At 48.4% G+C, this 22902-nt stretch overlaps 1 protein-coding gene across 1 annotated transcript in view; it reads left to right on the top strand.

The window, feature by feature from the left end:
• Positions 1-1981: 1981 nt before the first annotated feature.
• Positions 1982-22902, top strand: part of CSUI_004502 (uncharacterized protein) — a 24707-nt gene continuing 3786 nt past the window's right edge. Inside the window, exons 1-15 of the mRNA XM_068064693.1 lie at positions 1982-3864; positions 4929-5197; positions 5599-5853; positions 6778-7221; positions 7659-9055; positions 9729-11489; positions 12453-12508; positions 13156-13860; positions 14457-14787; positions 15858-15993; positions 16755-16846; positions 17780-18650; positions 20176-20276; positions 21077-21159; positions 22169-22351. Coding sequence (XP_067923332.1) covers positions 3740-3864; positions 4929-5197; positions 5599-5853; positions 6778-7221; positions 7659-9055; positions 9729-11489; positions 12453-12508; positions 13156-13860; positions 14457-14787; positions 15858-15993; positions 16755-16846; positions 17780-18650; positions 20176-20276; positions 21077-21159; positions 22169-22351 — 6809 coding nt within the window. The 5' untranslated portion in view covers positions 1982-3739. The remainder of the gene's footprint in view (positions 3865-4928; positions 5198-5598; positions 5854-6777; positions 7222-7658; positions 9056-9728; positions 11490-12452; positions 12509-13155; positions 13861-14456; positions 14788-15857; positions 15994-16754; positions 16847-17779; positions 18651-20175; positions 20277-21076; positions 21160-22168; positions 22352-22902) is intronic.

Here is a 22902-nt window from a genome sequence, read left to right as displayed (position 1 = left end):
CGGCGCTCGATCCGCTGAGGAGACAGAGGAGGTGACTGTCGCCGTGCTCCACATGGAGCAGTGACGAATCAAGGGGCAGTAGGGTTTGGTTCCGGAGAGAGAGCTTGAGAAACGGCTACCACGTCCAACGAATGCAGCAGGCGCACAAGTGGTTCCCCCGATAGGTGAGCCCCGCCACGCGAACCAGAAGAAAAAGGAAACCATGACGGTCTTTGCTCCCAAGCGTATCCTTCACTCAGCAGCCGTCTATTTGGGGTTAGCCGTCAAGTTTGTCAGATGGCGGCGCCAACGAAGCAGTGGAACCCCGCTTTTCGCTAGCTGGCTGAAGTAGACAGCCACCAGTGCCTCCTGCGTCGTCCTGCCGGGTGATCATCGGCCGGCCTGTAACGCTGTGATTGTGTCGTGATGTGTAAGACAAAATCGTCAGCCTTACAAAATGTGCGCAGCAACCAAGGGTAAGAAGGCTAGAGCGGGCGTGAGACTGCAGGCACAGCAAAGCAGTACAATAACCTGAGACACATTCTACTGCGTAGCAGCTCACTACTGGGGAAGAGTATAGTAGAACTACGATAGACCACCTCTACCGCCTCAGCGAGTGAAGACCGTACACCCTTTCAAAGCGAGGGAGCGCGACCCCAGGAAGAAAGACAGGCGGGTAGCTGTAGGCCCCTCGGACAAAGATACGGCTCCGCCTGCGAGTTATTCCTGACGTCCGCTGAGGCTGAGGAGAAAGTCAGGACGAACCTCCTTGAGAGGTCGAAAACCCTTAGAGTCCTTGAGAGCACCAGCGGACGAGAGCCTGCGACGGCTCGGTTGTTCGTTCAGTTCTCTCTGCATCCACTGTCGACGCGGACATCACGGCTCAGAAAAGACGCCCGGACTTCTAGGCTGAGGGCAGTAAGTGTGTCAGCGCGTGGATTTAGAGGCATTCTCTGACGAGGTGGCATGTCGCCCATCTGGAAACAAGGTATGAAGAAGGAGCTGTAAACTTTTAGTGGATTGTGTTGTGTCTGCCTGAATACTAAACTGGCCGACGTGGGAGTGCCCGAGGATACACAGTAGGGCAGACCGTCATTGAAGGAACCAAGGGCTCCCGGGCATCCCAAAAAGAACAGGCCCTCGGCCCGTGCTCAAGCTCGTTGTAGCATAACGTTTGCCCGTGCTTTGAACCCCTGGCACCCCGAGGGCGCGAAGGCAAACTAGCGTGGCTACTCATGTTGTAGTAGAGCGGCCAGTGCACGCGTGGGCATGCATGGACACCTGTGGGCGGTCCATGTGGAGCCTGTTGGGACTCGCACCTTCTGAATCTAGCTCCACCCCTGCACGACAGGAACGCAGGTATCAGCGGGTCCCCTAGCAAGCCCGCCCGCCGTACAGCGCTCTCTAGCGTTTGAGCTGAGCAGACGAGGTGCCTGCTGACTACTTGGTAAACCCGTAGTTGTTTATTCGAGCGCATATGATGTCGAACCCCCACATGCAGCTGAGAGCGCAGCGCACAGCACCGCCTGGTGAACCGGGAAAGCGTGACTGGATCCACTTGGGAGCAGCTGTGGATACGGAGAACATCAGATGTGCGCCAGCTTCTACTTCACATTTCACATATGGCAGCTTATGACTACAGCGAAGGCCGATGGGAAGCGGAGGCTTCTGAGGAAGCGGTTCACGAACCCGTTTGAGCAACTTCTAAACTTCAGTCCGATTGGAAAAGAGGAAGGCATTACTGCAGCTTCAAGTGAGGACTACTGCCCTTGTGGGTGGCACTTGCCGGCTCTGCAAAATCCGCGAAGCATCCGTACCGGGCGCTACCAGTACTCGTCATTCAGGAACTCCGAGCACACTAGCTGGTATCGCCTTGCATCTGGCTGGGGAGGAACTCTGTCTGGAGAAGGACCAAAGGTCTCCTGCTGCCCGTCCGACAGCTGCCACCGCTGCTGGCACACATGCCCTCCTTTCTCGTCATCCGTAGAGATGTCTCTTCGCCATCGCACTTTTTGTTGCCATCTTCAGAAACATGTCTACAAGCTGGACGGCGGTTCAGAAGACTTCCGACGCGAGCTTGCTGTAGTGTTGGGTCAAAAAAGAAGGTGCGGCTGAGGCGAGCCTGTGGATAGTTCTCACCTTTAGAAATTCTTTGCTTTGCGACACCTGCAACGGATCAGTGGTTTCATCTTCCAGGCACAACCATGTTAAGTGTCCTCAGTTCGATTTTTCCAAGCAGCCCCGTACTGCTGTTCACAGAGACTGTCTCAGCGTCTGAATTCCATGAGCTTCTCTTTCGCCCTCCGCCTTCCTGTGCGGACCTTCGATATATCCTCGTGAACTTCATTGATATTGAACTCGCTGTTTAGTTGCTCATTGTTTCTTCCTCGAAGTGAGACACGAGTCCGTGCCGTGAATTGTGACACCGGACTCGCGCATGCCGGCGTCGACAAGGCGATAGTGTACACCAGAGCGTGAAGGGGAAAGAAGCAATGTGCCGAAGAGAAATGAGTAGTATTACAAGTAAATTTGCAGTTTGAGACACCCTCGGCTTTTTTAGAACTTTAAAGGGGTGTCACTACGCTGATTTTGCCGGAGTCCCGGCAGCGGCCGAGCTTTTAAGTAGACTCACTGTACGACGGAATTTTCCTGGTTCCCCGCCCTTCGATTTTCAGGTGACGGTTTGACTGCCTTTTTCTGCCACATGACTGTCTACGTTTTTTTTACTCATTCCGCCAGTTTTCTTGTATTAGGATGTGACTTCTTCAAGCGGTCGCAGAATTTAGGACGCGACCGCTCCATTCCGTCGAGCGCAAGGCGGTTGTCTCATTCTCTCCGAAGTCGTCTGTGTCTCCTGCTCATCTTCAAGTCAGTCGTGTGGTATTCGGTACGCCAGTGAGTAGTCGCTCATAGTCCACACAGCACTTTGGACTGACGGGCTCGTGGGTGTGACGGATATTCATCGCGTCCAGGAAGATCGGAATCCTGTAAAGGCGTTTGGCTGCGCCTCAATCTCCCGGATGTAGACAGAGAGCCCCGAAGTGGAGACGACGAGCCTCATATAGAAAAGTGTGTATCTGCTCTTTCCGTCGTGACTTTTTTCTCTGCATATGTGAGACAAAAGAACTCGTCTGCTTTACTTCCATGGCTTCCGTTTCTTTGTTGAAGCTGCCAGACCGTCTCTTCATTCCTCTCTTTTCACTCCTCCTTTCCCGTTATCTCATGCATGTTTTTTCTGTACCTTGGATGGTTACGGTGCGTTAACTCGTCGCTGAGGATGCATAGCAGGACAGAAGTATCAACATATTCTTCGCGTTACTCGTTGTTACCAAGCATGTACATTTGTGTGCTTTTTCTTAGGTTCTCTCTCTCGTTGTTTTTCTCAAATCCATACCTCTCTCTCTTCTCTTCCACAACGTTCTAAGACATTGTCCCTCTTGTATCTCCTTTCTTTCACACTCCGCACGGCCCCTGCCTCTTCTCCTCCTCCTCGACTGCGGTGCTCTTCTTCAGCGGGGTGTTTTGTTTTTCTCCGTGGCAAATGCATGCTGCAGATTCTTGGTTGCCGCCTCATCATCCTCTCTGGTCTACTCTCCTTTCTCCTTCGTCCTCTATACCCCGTTAGCTTCTTACCTAGGGGCGTTCCTTTCCTTTCTTTTTCCCCGCGTCCCTCTCTTCTCCAACAGCTCTCACTCAATGCGTTTTTCTTTTGCTTTCATCCGGCCTTAAGAAAGGAAGCACGCGCTCTCCCCCCTCCGAGATGTGGTTCTGGGGGGGAGGCGGAGGGGGGGGTGTCGGCGCCAGTGGTGCACTGAAGGAGGCTATTGGTCATCATCATGGCGGACAGAACAGTAGACAGCACTTTTATACAGAAGAACACCTACAGTAAGACGTCTACGTAGTACAGTACTGGGAATTTCCATGCTTTATTCAGTGTGTGTGAGATGATCAGTGGTGGCGTCTCTGCTCTTCCAGCTGATGGGGATTCTCATGTCTTTCCTCTTCTTGTTGCGCAGCTTTACGTTCCTTCATGTGTTTGCTCAGACAGGGAGAGAGGGAGGGGGAGAGAAAGCTGAACGGGTAACTTGGTACAGTGGGAGAAGCACTCAAGAGAATGGCTCAAGTATACTGTGCTCTGTTAGCACTACTTGATCCTAAGAAGTTGCATGTCCCGATAGAACCAGTGTCCCTTTGGTTGCTCCCTCTGGCTAGACTTTGGCTTATTCAGCCAGCCTGGGATAAACATAAATCTGTGTATATACAGCATTATAGCTTCATATTTTCATAGTAGTAGGATCCTACAGGATGGTACGTAGTGTTGTAGAAGTCTGCGCCTCTCTTCACGTTCACAATTACTCTGTCCATGCTTCATCCCTCCTATCTAGCTTTCGTCGACGTGTGTTCCTTCTTGTGGGGCTGAGTGTGGATCTGTGAAGGCGACCATGCGGATGGAGTGTCGAATGTTGGCCGAGGGGTGCAGAGAGATAGAGAGAGAGAGACAGACAGACATTATTTCTGACCCACCACGTGAATGCTTCTGTGCTTCACAGGGATACAAGCTTGGGTCGTTGAGTTTGTATGTACGTCCGTGGGAGTGAGTTGCCCCAAGGTGCTCTTCAGTGCGCGAGTGAACGCACTTTTCATTGCGTCAAGGGCGGAGTGAATACTCGTCGGGTTCAGTCCACTCTCTCGGTCAGGAGACATCTATCTTGTTCATCTCCATCAGGGGGAGTTGTCGTACAATGATCATAGATAGGTATGTAGATGGATACTCACGGTATAGTACTGGAGAAGAGAAGAGACCGTATACTATAGCTTCGCTCTCTTGACCATCGCTTAAGGGCACCCAGCCTCGTTATGACCATTATGTTTGAAGGGCGCAAGTGTCTCCCTTTGTTTGCCTTGTGTCATCTTCCCTGATGTATACTTTGTATACTTCTTTACTTCAGGGCTCTCTTCGATGCACTGCATGCGTTTGATTGCATCGACGAGCGCAATCGAGATGCGGCAGTCGAGATTCTTCGGCAGATAGCTGAACTTCTTGTCTGGGGAGAGAGACATAGGAATGAGGCTTTCTTTGATATCTTCTGCGAGCAGAACATTCTCTCCTATTTCGTTGATATTGTTAACCAGCCTCGAGTCTCTGACGCAGTCAAGGTTCAGCTACTTCAAACCTTGAGCATTCTCGTCCAGAACATGCGAAGGAAAACGGCCATCTGTAAGTACACGCGCGCAACTCATATGTATTCCCCTCTTCTCTTCTCAGTTTACGAGGTGACCCGCTGGTACTAGCTCTCCTCGATTTCCTCTGAGACGGACGCTGTCGAGACCCGTCTTTTGCGATATACCAAGCTGCATGATATCACCAGATCGTATGAAGCAGGACTCTGTTGTGGTCGGTTTGTGGGGCATTTGCGATTTAGGTTAATCTGGATAGGCAATATTGTTAGATCGGATAGACATACAGCACGGAAAACGTAGTACTTTTTTTTCTGGTTGGTGAGGAGGAATTCTCTTGGGTGAGATAAGAACGTCCTCTTGTATAGTGTGCGGACTAGTACATGTCGGGTTCGATCAGTTTAGTTGCATGTGCTTATCTTTTCTCTCTTTCACGCTCAGACTATTTGTTTAGCAATAACTACATCAACGCTCTCCTCAGTGCCACCTACGACTTCAACAATGAAGAAGTCGTCGCGTGGTATGTCTCCTTCATTAAGGGTCTTTCCCTCTTGGTTACCCCTGAGACGGTCAAGCTGTTCTTGAATCGAAGGGCTCCAGACTTCCCTGTTTATAGCGAGGCCATCAAGTTCTTCATTCACCGAGACTCTATGGTTCGGACCCATGTCCGCACTGTCACTCTCAGCATCTTCAAAAGTATGCATCTACTTCTGAGGCATCCATCCTATTATTCACGTATCTAAGCAAGCTTATGGGGTGTATGTATGAATTTGCGTGCGTGTGTGTATGTAAATATGCCTGTATCTCCCCCTTCACTCGTGCATTGTCTCCGGAATGCGGTAGTACCAAGTTGCACTCCTTCGTTCTTAGTTGAATGTATCGATGTGTCTTATGGAGAGTCTCTGCATCTGGCTTGTCAGTATATGACCGGGGGGGTTTGTACACGCGGGTGCCTCTACACCGTCTGTATGAACATAGACCCGCGTGTTTTGGGTCTTCCAATTTTAGCGTACCGCATGCAAACCCGTGTTTGAGTTTTCCCAGCAAATCTCTAGATGATTCCAGGAGGCCTTCCCGCACGGCTTTTCTGTCAAGTCTCAGGGGGTGGAGACCTCATTCGTATCGTGGAATGTCGTACTCCGTGTATAACTATTGCATGGGAGTCAGAATGTTACCTTCTCAGGGGTGGCTTTGGGTGCTCTTTTTTCTATATGACAAGCTGGCCATAGTGAGGTCTCAGAGCTTACGTACGTCTAGCTACCAAGCAGTCACAGCTATTGCCCAGCATATATAAGCATCCCGGTGTTGGCCTTCTTGCAGAGACTTTTACTTCGTTTTTTCTTGCTTTCACCATTAGGTCTATTAGCTCACACATTTCTCACTTCCCTCTCCTACGATGGGGGCGCTTCCGATGATGAATAGGATGTCTTTGTTTCATGAAGTCTCGCTGTTATGTACGGTGCTAGGATAATACTATACTGTCTGTCGACAGTCGCAGTAAAGAGTAAGGACTCTCCGAGGCAGAAATGGACGAGTGGAGATCATGGTCTCTGCATCTCTACTCCTGTCTCCATGTATCATGGGTATCTCTGTCCTGTCGCTCTTGTCCTGTCTTCTTAGTCCGCGAGCCTATAGTCGAGGAATTTGTTGTGAGGCGTTCCGCATTCTTTTCACATGTCGCATGTTACCTGCGAGCTCAATGGGCTGAGCGATGCCGAGCTTTGCGGGCAGTGCGACGTGGGGTCTCCGCCTCAGGGGCATCTTTACGTCAAGTCTCGTCTCCTGGTCCTGGCTCTCCGCGACCTCCACTGTCGTCTCCTACACAGTCAACAGCGAGGGGATGGAGTCCCTCCTCTTCCTTGTCGAACTCGTTGGCAACTCTCCGGAGTGGCTTTGCTGAGTGTGAGGAGTTCCTTGAGTATATTCAAGATATCTTTGGCGTTGGAGTGAAGGCTTACAATGATATCTTAGTCGAAAGGCTTCTTCTCTTCACATATCTTCCCGTATTTGTCGGATGCCTGTGTCGTCGGGGACCCGCTGTACGGCCTACCAGTCACTGTCCTGGTAAGCAGCCCACCAGCACTGACGATTTAGAGAGGCTGTAGGTGAGCTGAGATCGAATGCAAAGATCGAATCCACCCTTAATACTTATGTCACAGTTACCATTGAGTCTGCCCCTTAGTCTACGTTTCTTCCTCCTGTTTTTTTTGTGTAAACATGTTATAATGTCTTCTTCTGTTGCGCCTGATCTAACATTCAACTCATCTTCTCTCTCTTCATTCATCCAAGGCATTCTTGTCATTCCCCTTCTACTTCAATCAGCCGTAGGCTCCTCCTATTTTGTCGAGTTCTCTTCTTTGTTCGTAGAGCTTTGATGTGTGTCGGTTCTGGACCGTATATCTTTACTTTCTTAGTCACAGCGTTGTCTCTCTGTATTTTTCTAGAGAGGTGGGGATTCATCTTTCTTGTTCGTCTTCTGGTGTCGCTCTCTTTTCACTCAGATCCTGAGAGTGCTACCTCTATTGCATCTTCGCCTTCTCTCCCGTTCCCCGTCCCTTCCTCTGGTCGCTCATCTCCACAGACAGCAGGCCTTCCGTCTTCTCCTTCGCGGTATAGTGAAGGGGCACCCGGGACAAAGTCAAACAGTTCTCCGCGTCTCCTTGTTTTCCGTGGTCTTCGTTCCCCTTCATCAGCTTCCCGTCTCCGTTCTTCTCCCATCCCTGGACAACGATCTTACACGAGTGGAAGTGGAAGAGCACGTGTCTCGTCTCCCCTTTCACTGTCGGCACGTAGCTGCAGTAGTCTCTCCGCCTCGTCATGCTCTTCCTCATCGTCTTCGTCTTCTTGGTCTTCAAGTAGTGTCTATTCTAGCAGCATTTGTAGTAGTGGTGACTCCTCCCCTCATCGACATCGACCTTCCTCCGATACCCATAGAGGTGAACGAAGAAGAAGGGGCAGAGAAAGAAATCTAGCCGGAGAGGAATGTGCTCAAGCACGAAGTGCATCTCCCCCGTCTAATGGCTCAATGAGACGAGGCCCGTCCTTGGCAGATACTGCAGGGGGAGACTCCGGACCTATCTCCGATCTCTCTTCGGAAAGTAGTACAGGGCAAACGCGTACATTAGTCTTGTTAGGACAGGTAGTCTTACCAAGAAAAGGAGAAGAAGATACGCACCAGAGAGACGTTGATGTCTTAGGGGGCCGACAGGGAGAATCTGGAGGGGCCTCAGACGACGCTTACGGGTCGGCAGCTGAAGGAGAGGAGAATGATGGAAAGGACCGCAAAAGAGGACATGAAGAGAATGAAGATGGTCGGAAAGCAGAGGGAGAAGGGGGAGTCAAGGGTACGGCCGATGATGGTGTAAGAAGAGAAGGAAAGGAAGAAAAAGATATGGCGATAACATCGTCTCGTCGTCCTTTTCACATGTCAACAACGACAAGAAGAAGAAACTTGAGTGGTGGAAGAGGAAAAGAGACAGAAGAACTTTGCCGTCCTCAGCAACGCTCTTCGGCATCCTATACGGATGTGCTCTATCAAGAAAAGGACAAGGAAAGAAACCGACGTCACAAGCAAAAACACCGGAAAGCACGGAGAAGGAGTAGAAGCAATGGGAGAGAAGAAGAAGAAGGCCAGGAATCCTCTTCGAGACGGTTGAGGAGACACAGGAGACAGGAAGGGGGGGGTCAACAGTCAGTTAGAAAGAAAAAAAGTAAGAAAAGTCGGCGAGAGCAAGGCCACGATCATCGTGTCTCAGCGGAAACAAGCCATAGTCCTTCAAATCGCTTCTCCTCTCCAACAGAAGCACGCAAACGGTGTGACGGGCCTCCTACTACACCCTTTATAGGGGATGCAACTCAACAGCTAGTCGCCTTGTATCTCCTGACTCAGACCCTAGCGGTACGTTGAAGTCAAGACTTCAAGTGAAGAATCACTAAGGGTGGGGCGTTCAAATCAGGCGAGTTGCGGAGGATGGGAGTGGTCAAGTCTGTGATGGTCCATGGAGATTTCTGTAGCTCTTATTCACTTTCCGTGTGGTTTGTCTACCGCGCATCTGGCTTCGCTTCTTTCGGTCGTTCTATCTGTCTGTGTCTGTGTATCTGTCTGTCTCTCTGTCTGAGGACCTTTCACTGCTGTGCACCATTGCGGCAGGACAAGTTTGTTTGTCTTTATGGGTGTAGATACATTTGAGTGTGTGCAGATGGGCTTTCGTTTGTATACACCTGATTCCTCACTGGGAGATTCTGTATCTTTTCAGCAGGAAAACAGGACTTCACAGTGCTGCAGAAGCAGCATCATGGTGCGAATTATTCTTCACTTTCTGACGTAAGCAATGGGGGTAGTAGCCTTGCATCGTTGACATGCCGTGTCGCGCCTTCCCTTTCGTGGCTTTCCTCTTTCGTTCGGGTGTGTGGACAGGGGAGGTCACCAAAGAGTTGTGGTTGTTCTGCTCTTAAGTCCCGACTTCCACCTGCGTCTATCTACACATGTAGCTTCCATACATAGAAGGTCTATGTTACTTCCTCGTCTTTCATCTGTCTCTCGCAAGTCTCCTTTTTTCTCTTTTCCTCAGACAATCAAGGAACCGAAGCTCTTGCGTCCGGTGCTCGCGCTGCTACTTCTCCCTCGTGTTCCGAAGCCTCTCCTTCACTTGGCATCTGCCCTGTCTCCGCCTACTCCAGCAGGTTATACGGCTCTCGAGAATCCGGCGCAGTGTGCGGGAGCTGTCGATCTTTTTCTTTCGGATGGTGAAAGAGAGCTTCATGAGAAGACTCCAGATGAAAGAGAGCTTCATGAGAAGACTTCAGATTTCAACGCCAACATAGGGGGAGGAGAAGGCGGAGAAGTCATGAGCTCCTCTTTGGATTTGAAAGTACAGAAACAAGGCGATGAAGGACTGCATGAGAAAGGTACAACAGCTGACCCTATGTATGCGTCGGGGAGAGATCGAGAGAACGAGAGAGCAACAAGTCAAGGAAATAGATGTCTAGATAGAAAAGGTCCTGCAGATTCTTTTCAACAAGGTGGAGATGTTGGTCCTGTAGGCTCTCCCCCGCCTGAGTCGTCTGCTTTTCCTTCTGAGGCGAAAGAAGGGAAGAATGCGGAAGGTACGTTACCTTCACAAAATGAGGGACAGCATACCTCTCCGCATTCCAAAGATAAGTCCAGTTCTTCATCTACCTCTGGTGCAAGTGCGAAGACAGCTGTAGGCGGCGGAGTGTCTTCTCCTCTTCCTTCTCAAGATTCCGTCTCCTGTCAGATTTCATCGCCCATCGCTATGTCTCGTGTGACTTCTACTAGCGGGGAAGAGAAATATCTTATGAGGGAACGAAGTTTCTCCCAAGGTTACGCTTCTCCGGAGCAGACGCCGCATCATGTACGAGGCGATGGAGATGGTGGCTTGTCTCGCTATAGCTCTTTTCGAGAGGAAAGAAGGCGAGGTCAGCAGGCGTCGAGGAATAGCACGACTATGATCGGGGGGGTGTCTCAAACACCTTCTTCTCCTCGCCCTCTTCCCGGGGGTGGTGATCGGATGAAGTCAGCAGCAGCCGTTATAGCGGCTCGACGGCCGGTTCTATCTGTAGCACAGAAAGCTGTTGAGAGAGCTTTTGAGGAGCTTCTGGACTTCCCCATGTCATCCGAAGAACCCGATGCAGTTGTCGATACAGCCTTGGGAGCACGCCTTTCCAGAACTCAATCTGAAAGGATAGGGGGGAAGGACGTTGAAGGAGATGACGGTGATCTTCTCTCTGTTGGTCAACCCCCCCACAGGGGGATGTTCTCATCAGGACGAGAAGAAGGTACCAGTCGAGGAGAGAAGAGGATTCACTCAAGCCATGAGCATACCTGCTCTTCAGAGGTCGGTGGAAAAGAATCTTGTATCATGAAAACCGGGGAATCGAAAGGAGAGAAAGAAGAAGCAAGGGGAGAGTGCTGGTCACGTCGCAATTCTGGAGGCGTCTCTTCAACGGTGTGGGCATCTCCGCGTCAAATGCATAGAGATGACGAAGAAGATGACGAAGAAGAAGAAGAAAGAGGAAAAGATCCCTTAAGTAAAGACGGAGGAGAAAGTCAAGGTCTAGAGAAATTCAAGAGTTCTCGAGAAGATGATGAAGAAGCAGAGAATGAAGAATCACGTGGCCTCACACAAACAAAGACGGGGGAGACGACTGGAGAGGTCGTAGAAGATGTAACCTGGGTCCCCAATCCATACCGGCATGCTCTAGAGCGCTTTATATCCCCTGTGACAGCTACAGCAAGACGAAGTGATACAACCATGTTAGTCGGAGGAGTCCTCTTGCATGCGGCCATCACTCATCCTCTCGTTTCCAAGGTAACTTCTTACACAGGTCTGAGGCTTCTTCTCGATGGCATATGTATAGTACGGCGTGGGGGAACATCTCCCGGTATCTCCTTTAGAGAGAGTGCTCTCTTTTAGCGCCATCCGTTGACTCTGTTTTCCATGGAGAGATAGAACTGAAATCAACGTGGAAGTTCACATCTTGTCACGTATGTCTCCATAGGTATGTGCGCCTCGTCTATTGCGACATCCCTGGTCCCATTCATGACTGTTCTGTTACGAGCAAGATAGCTACGCTCAAAACGCTTCTAAGATCTCAGCTCTTCATAGCAACAAAGGGGGGGGGGTTTCTACACTAGAATAGAAGGGCCCCTCACAGATCTATCGGCGAAGACTCGCTCACGCTACTGACCTTCACACTGTTGTGCGATGATCGGAGTAGACCTCTCAGATGTGATGTGTGTAGAGGTGTCTGTCCACTGCTTTTTCTCAAAAGACTTGATCGGAGGGTGCCTCCTCGCCCTTGCATGTAGCCGAGTTGCGTCATCTCTCTTCACACTTCCTCTATAGTCGCCGTAAGCACAAACAACTCCCGTCTTCTTCAGGAGAGGGATTTGCTGTCGTTCCCAGCACCAAGACCGTGAAGAGCAACTAACAGGAGAGGCGCCTTGCCACTTCCCCGGAGAGAGGGTGGATATGTCCATGCATTCATGTATAAAGTGTATATAGCATGCATGTACGTATGTACATGTACATCGGCGGGTGAATGGGAATCGCTGTGAGGGTGGCATCACTGGGGAGGGCTCATGGTGGGGAGTCTCAGTGAGACTAAGCGAGCGCTGGACTCCTCCTCATTCACATCATTGCGTACCTACTCACCAGCTTGTATTTGTTGGATACGGAAGAGAGGAGACAACAGTTGGAGAGAGCTTCTAGGGGGTGTTTTATCTTCGAGACACCTGTTGCTCTTTTGTTTCTGCTCGTCGTTCCTAACAGGTCTTCCTTCAAAATGCCGATATTCTTCCCGCGGAGAGACAGCACACGTCGACAAAGTACGTGGAAGAGAGGGTTTAAGACACGGCGTCTCCCACCACACTATGCTTGTTCTCTTTCCCAAGAGGATCTTGTTTGGTTAGCTACACTGCCTACCTTCTTTCGAACTGTAGACGTGTTACCAGCTCCCTCATGAGTCTAACAGTGTGGCGGGCGGGGGAGACGGAGGCTAGCTGCATGCATTGTGTGATATCTCTGCAGCAGCGTTTCTGAATAGAGAAGATTTCAATCAGCAAACTCATCCTTTCTCCGGTGTATGGACAGAGGAGGACACCTGCTGCTACCTTCTGTTTTGGCTGTTTGAATCGTCATGCTTGTCTATGTTTCGTGACTTCTTTTGACTCGTATGTGATGGTGTTTTCTTTAAGGAGTTTTTTCCAAGGTAAACACTGTCACATCTCATAGTATCAACTTCATATCCTACATCTCGATCACATACAAAGTTCTCCCCCTTGTATCTATCTTCTTAGAGTGCAGGCTGTATGTCTGCAGCGACAGTTGCTTTCAAGATCTCATCCTTCTACGGTATTTCTTGTCATCGCTCTTGGTTATGGTCTAGCCGTCGTGTGTATATACAGTCTTCTCTTCATTTTCTCCGTTGTAGTTATGATCTCCTTTCTTCATCTTTTCTTTCCTTCTTTTTCAGGGAAGTTTTGTCGCATCCGCCAGCGACGACAGGATTGAGAGCTCCTTTTTCTTTGAGAGCATCTAATGAAGGAAAGAGATCTCCGCCTTTCGAAACATTGCATGCACACTTAACTGCGTCTTCTTGTCCTTCCCCTTCCCTCTCACCTAAGCATCCCATCTGCGGTTCCTCTTTATCTTCCCCCTCAGGTTGTTCCGCTGACACTTCAGCGACATGCTCAGCGAATGTACAAGGAGACAGTAGAGAAGAGAAAGGAAGAGAAACACAACAAGGCGAAGGGTGTATGGAAAAGAAAGAGACTGAACGCGGTGAAGGCATAGCATATCTATGTCATCTACCTGCAAGATTTCATGAGGCGGGTCAGTGTCATAGGCAGCGTTGTACAGAAGAGAGTTGCAGTGGAAGAGGTGAGAAGACTTTTGAGAGATCTTCTTCTGCTTGTCTTGATGATAAAGGAATGAAGCTGCTTTCAGATAGGCAATCCAAGGATGAAGAAGAAGAACATCGGCAAGGAAGAGGAGAGGAAAGGAAGATGGTTCAACGGTCAACAGAGAGATCGAGGGGAGATAGAGGACGGGGTAAATCTGGGAGCGATAGAGAGCATGGAAAGAATAGTAGTGCATGTGGGTGGTCGTTGGTGACTGATCTGATGGAGGGAATACGTAGGAATGCAGCGGAAGGATTTCTACGGACTGTTACTGTACGGTAAGGTGACAAAAGGGGATGACTATATGTTTATACACCGTATATAGAGGAGCTGTATTCATCTGCATGTGTCTGGATGTGTATGGATATGGCTGCGTATATATGTGTGTGTATAGATGCTAGCAACACGTTTAGAGAAGTATAGCTTTCTTAGCCCTCGTTATTTCGGGTATGTATTGACGTGCATGCAGTGAAGTCTCCATTCTATCCCGACTAATCAGTTGAGCACCACACGCGTCTCTCGAGTAGCCAAGGTAGATCTATGTCTCTATGTATGCCCATATGGGCTTGCTTCAATGCCTTCCCCCTAAGCCCAGATGGGTGTTAACTCAACATTTCTTCCTAGGAAAGCATTCACATTCATATAGGAGTAAAGTGCTTTTGTCGTTGACGACGGGGGGGGGAACTTGGTGGATGACCACCTGCAGTTTAGGGTCTTCACCTATTCATTTATATGCATATGCATACATGCATATATATATATATATATATATGTACGTACATGCGTGTGTATGTATGTATACGTATGTACTGACTGTCTGTTTTGTCCTGTGTGTCTTTTCTTTTTTTTTTTGCATGGGATCGGCATGGTATAGGCTATCGGCACGGCTTGTAACTCTAGTTCTCCTAGCAGCTACTCGCCTAAGCTTACCTCGGTCTCCATCGGGGGTGGCGTGTGAGCTACTCCCTTGTGCATGTAATACGAACAATACAAATCGTACTACTGCGAATTCTAAGACGTCACACGAGAACGAAGGTCCCCTCAGTCCTCTTCTTCTTCGCCGGACACTTCCTGGGCTTCTTCGACTTCTTCACAGTGTGAAGAAAGCTACAGCGACGGCTGTTCAGATCTCTCTAGCATGTGCCGACGGAGACTGTCAGAATGGAAGCCCAACATCGAGTCATGCTGCAGTTGATACCTTCTGGGTTAGTTCAGTCCCCTCTAGCTGTTCTCTGTGTGTCTTTCTCTTTCATAGAGATCACGTCGATAGAAAACTCACTTTCTTTCTTTTATCTGTCGTTCTTGCATCTTACTTCTTTGTGTACATGCAGCAGTTCTCCTCTGGGAGAGAGATACGGACAGTGCCGCGTTCTGTCTTGCCTCATACAGAATGCCGAGTAGCCAACCACTTGACTAACGAACACTTCGGCGATTAACACGGGAGGCTGGGTTGAGAGAGAGCGTTTTCTGTGTTTAAGAAAGACAACGAATAAGAAGACATTCCCCCCTTGTATCACACATACTCCCTAGTATGATCTTCTTCATTTTCCTCCTGTGTCGCCCCTCCTCTTTTCACAAACAATCTGTCTCTTTAATAGTTCTGCCTGTATTTACTCTATGTATGTCCTACTGGCTCTATCTACAGACTCCATGTGATCTAGTGCTTTGTGCATATTCTTCTGATCTTCAGTGTAGAGTAGTGGGTGGGTGCACGCAAACTGAATGAGGCAATAGACACACAAGTCAAGTAGGGTGTCCCTTCAAGTCAGAGGGGGGGATTCTACGCTGGGAGAAGCGCCCGTTTGACTAGATTCACCTTTGCTCTTCTTAGGCGCGGTACGTAGAACCCTACTGATTGAGTTCTCTTTCAAACTAAGTGAAAAAGAGAAACAGGTCTCCGGCTAATCTAGTCGTTTCTTTGCTCTTTTCTACGTGTTCTTTTGGTAGAGCGTCTTTACTTTAGTAGCTCTGGCTGTTCAGTGACCACGAGTGCCCCTGAAAGGTTACCCAAGGCGAGAGAGACAAGCAAACGCCTTGATTGCACTCGTACATCTTCATTTCGTTCGAGAGCCTTTCCATCTGTTTCTCTCTCTGTATCTATTTCTCTTTTATCTGGGTGATGTCCCTACTTTCTAGCATCTCTGGAAATTCCTTGTTGCGATTTCATTCATTCCTTCTGTTCTCCTATCACTGAATATTTCCTGCCTTCTTCACCTGGCGTTGTCTGTAGTGGTCTTTTGTGCTTCTTTTCTTTGTGATCATGGTCGTCGTACAGGATGAGTGGGAGACTCTGAAAGCCTCACCTCCTATTGATCTGACGGCTCTAGGTCGAGATGTGCAAATCCTTCTCCCACCTCCCTCGAGCAGTGGGGTCTCTTCTTCTTCTTCTCTCTCTTCGGTCGGTTGTGCAAGTACGTCGATTAACTCTGTCGTATTCGTAGATATCAGGTTGTCTCTCTACATACCAAAACATATGTATATGTAAGACGCGTTTACATAGATAGATAGATAGATTGGCGTTCTTCACATAGGTGTCTCTGGTGTCTTGTGATTCAAGAGGGGGGATGTGTCTCTCTAAAGAGAGGAAAAGAGGACAGAGACACCTGTGTCATAGGAGTCAGTGCTGTGAGGGAGTGTGGAGTTCACTGCGCTTTCTGGTGTGTCTAGATTTATTTCAAAAGTGCTGCTCCTTCGTATGTCCGGACCTCCCGGATAGCTTAGAACGTGAGCACAGGCATCTTGCTCGAGAGTGTGAAGTTGAAGACGAGAACAAGAAGAAAAAATTGTGGTGTTAGCAAGAAGACTGGAGGTCACCACCTTTTGGCATATCAGGCGACTAAGGAGACAGGCGTCATTCGTGTCGGGTTCACGAACGCATGATTAAACTGCATGACTGCAGCCGTGGATACAACGTGTATACCATGCTCTCATGTATGCGTATCTGTCTGTACACACGATATGAAAGTATTGTACTTTTTCTGGCTAGACAGGGACATTATTTCATAGAAACCCTTCATCCTCTGATCTCTCTGTCCCCCTGCAAACGAGTAGGAGGAAGCATAGGCTGTGCTGTATGTACATGTGGTTGCGGGTATTTCTTTTCTACGGCAGTAGAGGGGGTTCTGCGTCTAAAGAAATTCGCTCTGTTCAAGCGCTCCTTTTCTGTCTCCAGGGATACGGGGGGGATCAGGTCGATTCGACTGCCATACCCAACTCTGGAGGGAAGCATCGACGACGAAAGAACTGCAGCGGCGAGCCATTCAGGTAAGTAGCCGAGTCAACATCTTAGAGAGGAGAACGGGGGAGCTGTATAGTTTACAGAAGCTAGTTGTCGATGAGAAGATGCATGCGCGCATGCACATGGCGTTCGTTTAGTGTGAGGCTTTCGTCACTCACGCATTTGTGTGAAGAAATTAGTGTTTCATTCCTAGCTGTCGCCAGGAGACCGTGAATCCATTTAGCAAGCATACAGCATGTGTCGGGTGGCTGACTAGACACACACACAATGAACTAGGTGACTGGATGGCTGGCTGAAGCAGCCAGTCGTCTTCAGCCCCGTCTCTTCCCTCTGCTTTGTGTGGATGGTGTATGGACCTCTTCTTCTTCTCTTGGAGATCAACGAAGGAGGGCCTCTCAGTGGAGCAGTTCTCTCCATCTCTGTATACGGAGTGTCTCTATGCAGTTATAGCGACGCGTCCCTCGGGAGCATTATTCAGAGGTCCAGACAGATATTCACGCTCATCTAATAGTGTAGTCAAAGGCAAGGAAAAATGGAAGGACGGACGGCAGACAAAGCGGAGATGGAGGTAGCTTTGACTTGCGTTTTGATCAGCAGTAACTCTTTAGACAGAACATACAGCACCATGTGGTCTATCTTTTTTCCTGTGTTTCTTCTTCGTCTTCTCCCAGAGAAGACGCCTTTGCGCCCTGGTTGCTTACTCCATGGAAAGGTGAATGACTGTATCCATGTATAAGTGTATATACATATATATATATATATGTATATGTAGGAGGTGTATATACATGACTGAGATAGCTCTGTCTCTATATCTTCTATTATGCAAACGTTCTTCAAAGACTCTTTCGAGGAACGTGTTTCTGTTCCAACTCGAGCTCAGCATCAAGAGCGAGGTTTTCTTTCTCTCTTTCTTGTTTCTTCTTCTTCTGATCTTCTTTCCTTTCAAATCTACCCTGCAGCAATGGCTCATCCTTCGTCAGATCTGGAAGACCGTAGGAGCTGTCACGGCTGTCTACACCGACTGGCAGATTGATAGAAGCGGCTGTCTTCCTCCTTATCTTGCTGACCGGCTAGCTGCCGAGGCACGTGTTATTCTTCTAGGAGGAGGGGGACGAGAATCCTTGCCGGACATACCTGCAAGTCGCTTTCCTTATACAACGAAGACAGATGTATGTACTCCTGCTGAGATGACGACAGCATTGTTACCAGGGCGACGTGGAGAGGAAGGCGGCGTCAACAGCAGCCCTCACGGTTGCACTTCTTCAACGGTAGACGAGGGGTGTGGCTCTATTATCCCTTCTTCACACCAGGTCAAGTCGGATAAATCTCGGACGAAAGGCGACTTGTTGAGTGAACCTGCGAAGACAGCCACTCCAGGCGAGATAGCAGGAGAGAAGGAAAGGCAATGTGGGGAAGAGAAGGATACGGTTCCTCTCATGGCGTCTAGGGGAGTTATGCCATCTGAAGAAGGTCTAATCATGCCGAGGGAAGCCGAACCGAAGCAACAGTCTCGGAAATCGGATTCGCAGCTTTCACTTCCGAGGGGGGAAGGAGCGATTGGAAGCGGCCTAGGGGGGGAGAAGACGTTGAAGACCTCCGGAGATGAAGATGAAGAAGAAGAGATTAGCAGAGGTCGAGTAGGTGGGAGTAGTGGTACTGCGCCATGTTCTGAAGTCTCGAGTGTTGGACGGCGTGAAGAGCAAAGCAATCAGACAAGCAAGACTTCTTCTGTGACAGGTGGAGGAGGACTGGAGAGTTATTCGACACTTCTCAGGAAAGAAGAGGAAGGTCGAAGCTTGTGTCATCCCTTCTCGAGAGAAGATCTCCCAGGTATGTGTATAGACAGCAAGACAGAGACCTTCTTTCCCTATTGTTTCAAACAATTTGGGTGTTTTCATGAAAGAGCTACGCATCTTTGCCTACGTTATCGTCCATGGTACTTGTTGTCTTGGCTTGGTTGCGTGTCTCTTTGATCTACGGCGCATGCAGATGCGATGAGGAGCTGTGTAACACGTACCTTCCCGGATGTGTACACATATAGAACGGCCTAAGGGGTGCTCGCATGGATCTTTGTTTCCTTCTTTTCATGTGTGTTCTTTCTTGCAGATGTAAGGTATATGCATACACACTTGTTTGCGTTGAATTCATTATAGGTGGTAGACGATTCAATCACATGCCTGTATAGGGATTACAAAGACTTGTGCTCTGCTCACCAGAAGGCATGGCTTCTAATGCCGTTCTCCCGTTCTACGGAGGGTTCAGTCGAACAAATCGAAAGCCACCCATTACTACTTGCGCTCTATAGCTAGTTATGTCTGCGTGTAATCCATCAACGCCTTCCTCGCGCTGATATCGACACGCGCATGTGTGTATGAGGCGTCTATTAGACTTAGATGCACCTGGTGTAGGTGCGTGTATCTCTGCTTGTGTCTTTGAGAGTTTCTCTTCCTTATGGTGCGACAATCCAGCAAGTGGAACTTTCTTTTCGTCAACGCATGCGTTTACACCGAGTGCTGCATGAAAGTGTAGTGGATGCCCTTACACCTGGACGTGTCGATATCGATGGGTAGAGGTGTTTGGGATAGAGCAGCACTTCTGACCGTACCCCTTCATCATCCTCTGTCCCTCTGTGATACTCTACTAACTCATGTCTTCTTCATTCCCTTTCCAGTAGCGAGGATTAGATAGATAGGTAGATAGATAGATAGATCAAAGACAGATAGATAGATATTGCTAGAAAAACGTACGCTGACTAAGGTGCAATGATCCTTTCATATTATGGACGGGGTTCGTGGTCGGTTTAACGTTTGTGATGGACCGAGAAGAGGGTGATGAACAAACAACTGCATGCGCTTTTTCTCTGCCTTGTGTTGCCTTCCGCGTGTCGTCTTCTGTACCACCTAGCGGAGTAGACGGTGTATGTAGCGAGTGCATGGGGTGGCTTCCATAGATGTAGATAGATATGCTGTGTATATACACATGCCGTGTGAACCCCATGATCCCTGTTCATGTAAGTTTGCAATAGCACAGCTGGATAAGGCATGATGACGGCCAGAACGAAGGGTATCCGACGGATTTGGTACTAGACTGCTTTACTAGCTCATCCTATCAATTGGTGTAGTGTGACGTGTCGAGATTCTAAAAGCTGCTGTGGCCGGCTTATGACTCCGCCTTCCTTTGAACAACCCCCGTACTTCAGATGATCCTTTAGTGAATTAGCTGATTAGATATTTATTTCTCTTAGTCTTGCGAATTTTGTTCCTGCTTTGTTTTCTTGTTTTACCTCAACGTCTTTCCTGTTGCTTGAGATGATGGTATCGCCTCTCTGTGGTACTTTATGTATGGATGCATGCAGTGGGCTCGGCGGGACTGGTTCAGGTCGATGGAGGGACAGTAAGCGTCTGGCTGCGCGGCCGTAACTTCATTCGTTGCTCTGTAGAGACACTCGAGGGCGTGGTAAGTAGTTCTTATCGTCATCATTCTCGTCATCGCCTCTCCTAAGGTGTGGCAGTCCCACATGTGATGCTTCGGGCTATTCCTCTCTAAGCGTGCTCTGAGTTCACATTTGCCGGTCGAGAAACACACACTCCCTCTCTGTATGTGTAGGCTTCTATGATACTCATATGTGTACATATATGCGCACATGTAAATATATAGGTACACGGATACACGGGGAGGAGTTTCTTCCTCGCGCAACCTTATGAGTGCGAGACGGGGATGAAAAGAATGATAGATAGATGAAAGATAGATAGAACAAAGAAAGATAGACAACTTGTTCGTGTAGACACTACTGTGCCATACATGCATGACACATCTTGGGTGGACAGCATGAGCTCTACGAGTGATGAGGGCGCTGATGGCTGCTGATTTGATCGTTCCCTTGCTTATGTGGAGTTACACCATTCATCTCTTCTCTCTCTTGTTTCCTCTGTGTCTTTTGTATTCTGATATTGAAGTACCATCAATCGAGAAGGGTTGTTATCTTCGTTCTTCGCGTCGTTCAAAAAGCTTCTATCTATGTATACTCTTTGAAGTCTCTCGTTGGTCTCAATCTCCTTCCTTTTTATATTGTGTTTTCTCTTCTCGTCTGATAAAGCCATCCTGCCTGATGAGTAGCCAGGGGGGACGGTGTAATGGTGACAGTGGGCTTCCCTCAGCACCATGAGTTGTTCTTTGTTCATTCATCTTGCATGCATGCATGCATGCAATCCCTCGGGGAAGACTGTCGATCGTTTTTGTGTGTGTGTGCGGTTCAGGCTACGCGATATTACCTTCAAAGTGAAACGCACCTTCTCCTCGTTTCTCCATCTCAGACAACACCTGGACGTGCAGATGTTCGGTAAGCAGAGAATTCATACGTTATAGGGTCTCTCTTATTCGAGAGAAGAAGCCTCTTTCTTCCTTCATGTGTATCTTCTGTCAGATCAAAAGAAAAGAAATGTGGGCGCTCTTATCTCCAGGGGCGATGAGGAACAGGCCAGTGTTACGAGGGGTAACTAAGGGTTTAGAGTGTTGAAGAAGAAAGAAGATCTTCTTGGATGTTGTCGTTTGAAAATTGGTCATTTTGTTTTACAGAGGTTGTATCCGTTTCTTCCGTAGCTTCATTTAGAATAGATTACTTCGTGTGTATGGAATGGCTTCCGAGATTGTCTCAGGCCTCGCCAGATTCTTTCTCGAAGTCTGGCTGATGAATCTTCCTTCGTTCACATGAATCAAGTAGAGCCTATCTGGGTGAGGGTCAGCCCATGTGGTCCCGTGTTGACTTGATGTCTCTGCACCTATATGTATGAAGATGTATATGTAGCTATGTGTGGATATATATGAGAACGTATATGTATTTGTATATATACTCACGTGTATGTATACCTATATATATATATATATACGCATGATGTATCGGTGAATATGTTCATGTGGAGAAAGTGCATTCGTCTCACTTGTAGTAGGTGTCCCTCTGTATGTACAGACAGCTTGTCGTCATGAGCCCGTCTACTCTACTGCAGAGATCTATCTGGATATCAAAACAGTCATCTAAAGCCGTATCATACCGTCACATCTCTAATGGGGATGAGCTTCTGTGTATTTCCAAGAAAAAACACATTCTTTTCTCACTACTTCTTCGTTAAAACCTTGTTAGTTCCTTGTACTTCGAGGTTTCTTTGCTCCCTCGTCTCACTTCACTCTTACAACTGTAGATCTCCTAGAAGTGACTTCGCATTCTTTTTTCTCGAGATTCTCCGGTATCCCTGTATGGAGGCAGACATCTCCTGGTAGCTATCTTAACGTTATATCGATGCTTTCTGTTGATGTGTGTATCATAAACTTTCTTTTCCTCCCTCTCGCCTTAGCATGTCATGCCCTCTCCGAAACGTCGAGTGCCAAGTCGACTCAACAGACTCTCGTCGTCTTCAGCTTTTTCTCTTCACTTCGTCAACCCCCCCTGGAGATGTCCTTTGGTCTCGTGCGACTCCTCCTCAATGTACCTATGCCTCTTGCTCGTGGTGCCGAACATTTCCGTCGCCTACTCGAGGGTCAGTCAGTTCTTCAAACGATCACTCATTCTCTTTCTATTCATCTCTAATCTTTCTCCCTAATCAATCTGTCTATCCACCTGTCTTTAGTCTCTCCACCTATCTATCTATCCATCTGTATCTGATCTCTCTGTCTATTGCTAATCTATCTATCTATCTATCTATCTTCTGTCTCTACACTTCTGATCATTCTTTCGTTTTTTCGCCCATGACTTTGGAACTGTCTCTCATCTCTCTTCAACAGGATCTACGGTAGAAGTAGCTCTGTGTTGTTCTCTCGACATTCCTTCCTTCCTTCCTCTTCGCGTCATTCATTTTCATCTCTTTCTTTTACACTCGAGCTTCGAAGAAGAGACTCATTTCACTTCGTCGCTGATATTTCTTCCATCTTTCTCTCCCGGCTCGTTTCTAATCAAAAGCCGTCGTGTCTTACGGGGGCGGGGGGGGGAATGTCTTTTTCTCCTCATCAAAGGGCACATGTGAAAGAAATCGATTCTGCTCATGAAAACATACATATTCATACACATGCATACATACGTATTCATACATAC

The sequence above is a fragment of the Cystoisospora suis genome (assembly GCF_002600585.1).
Source record: "Cystoisospora suis strain Wien I chromosome Unknown contig_2116, whole genome shotgun sequence".
NCBI lineage: Eukaryota > Apicomplexa > Conoidasida > Eucoccidiorida > Sarcocystidae > Cystoisospora > Cystoisospora suis.
The sequence above is the reverse complement of the archived record's forward strand: the minus strand, read 5'-3'. Positions and strand labels throughout refer to the sequence as shown.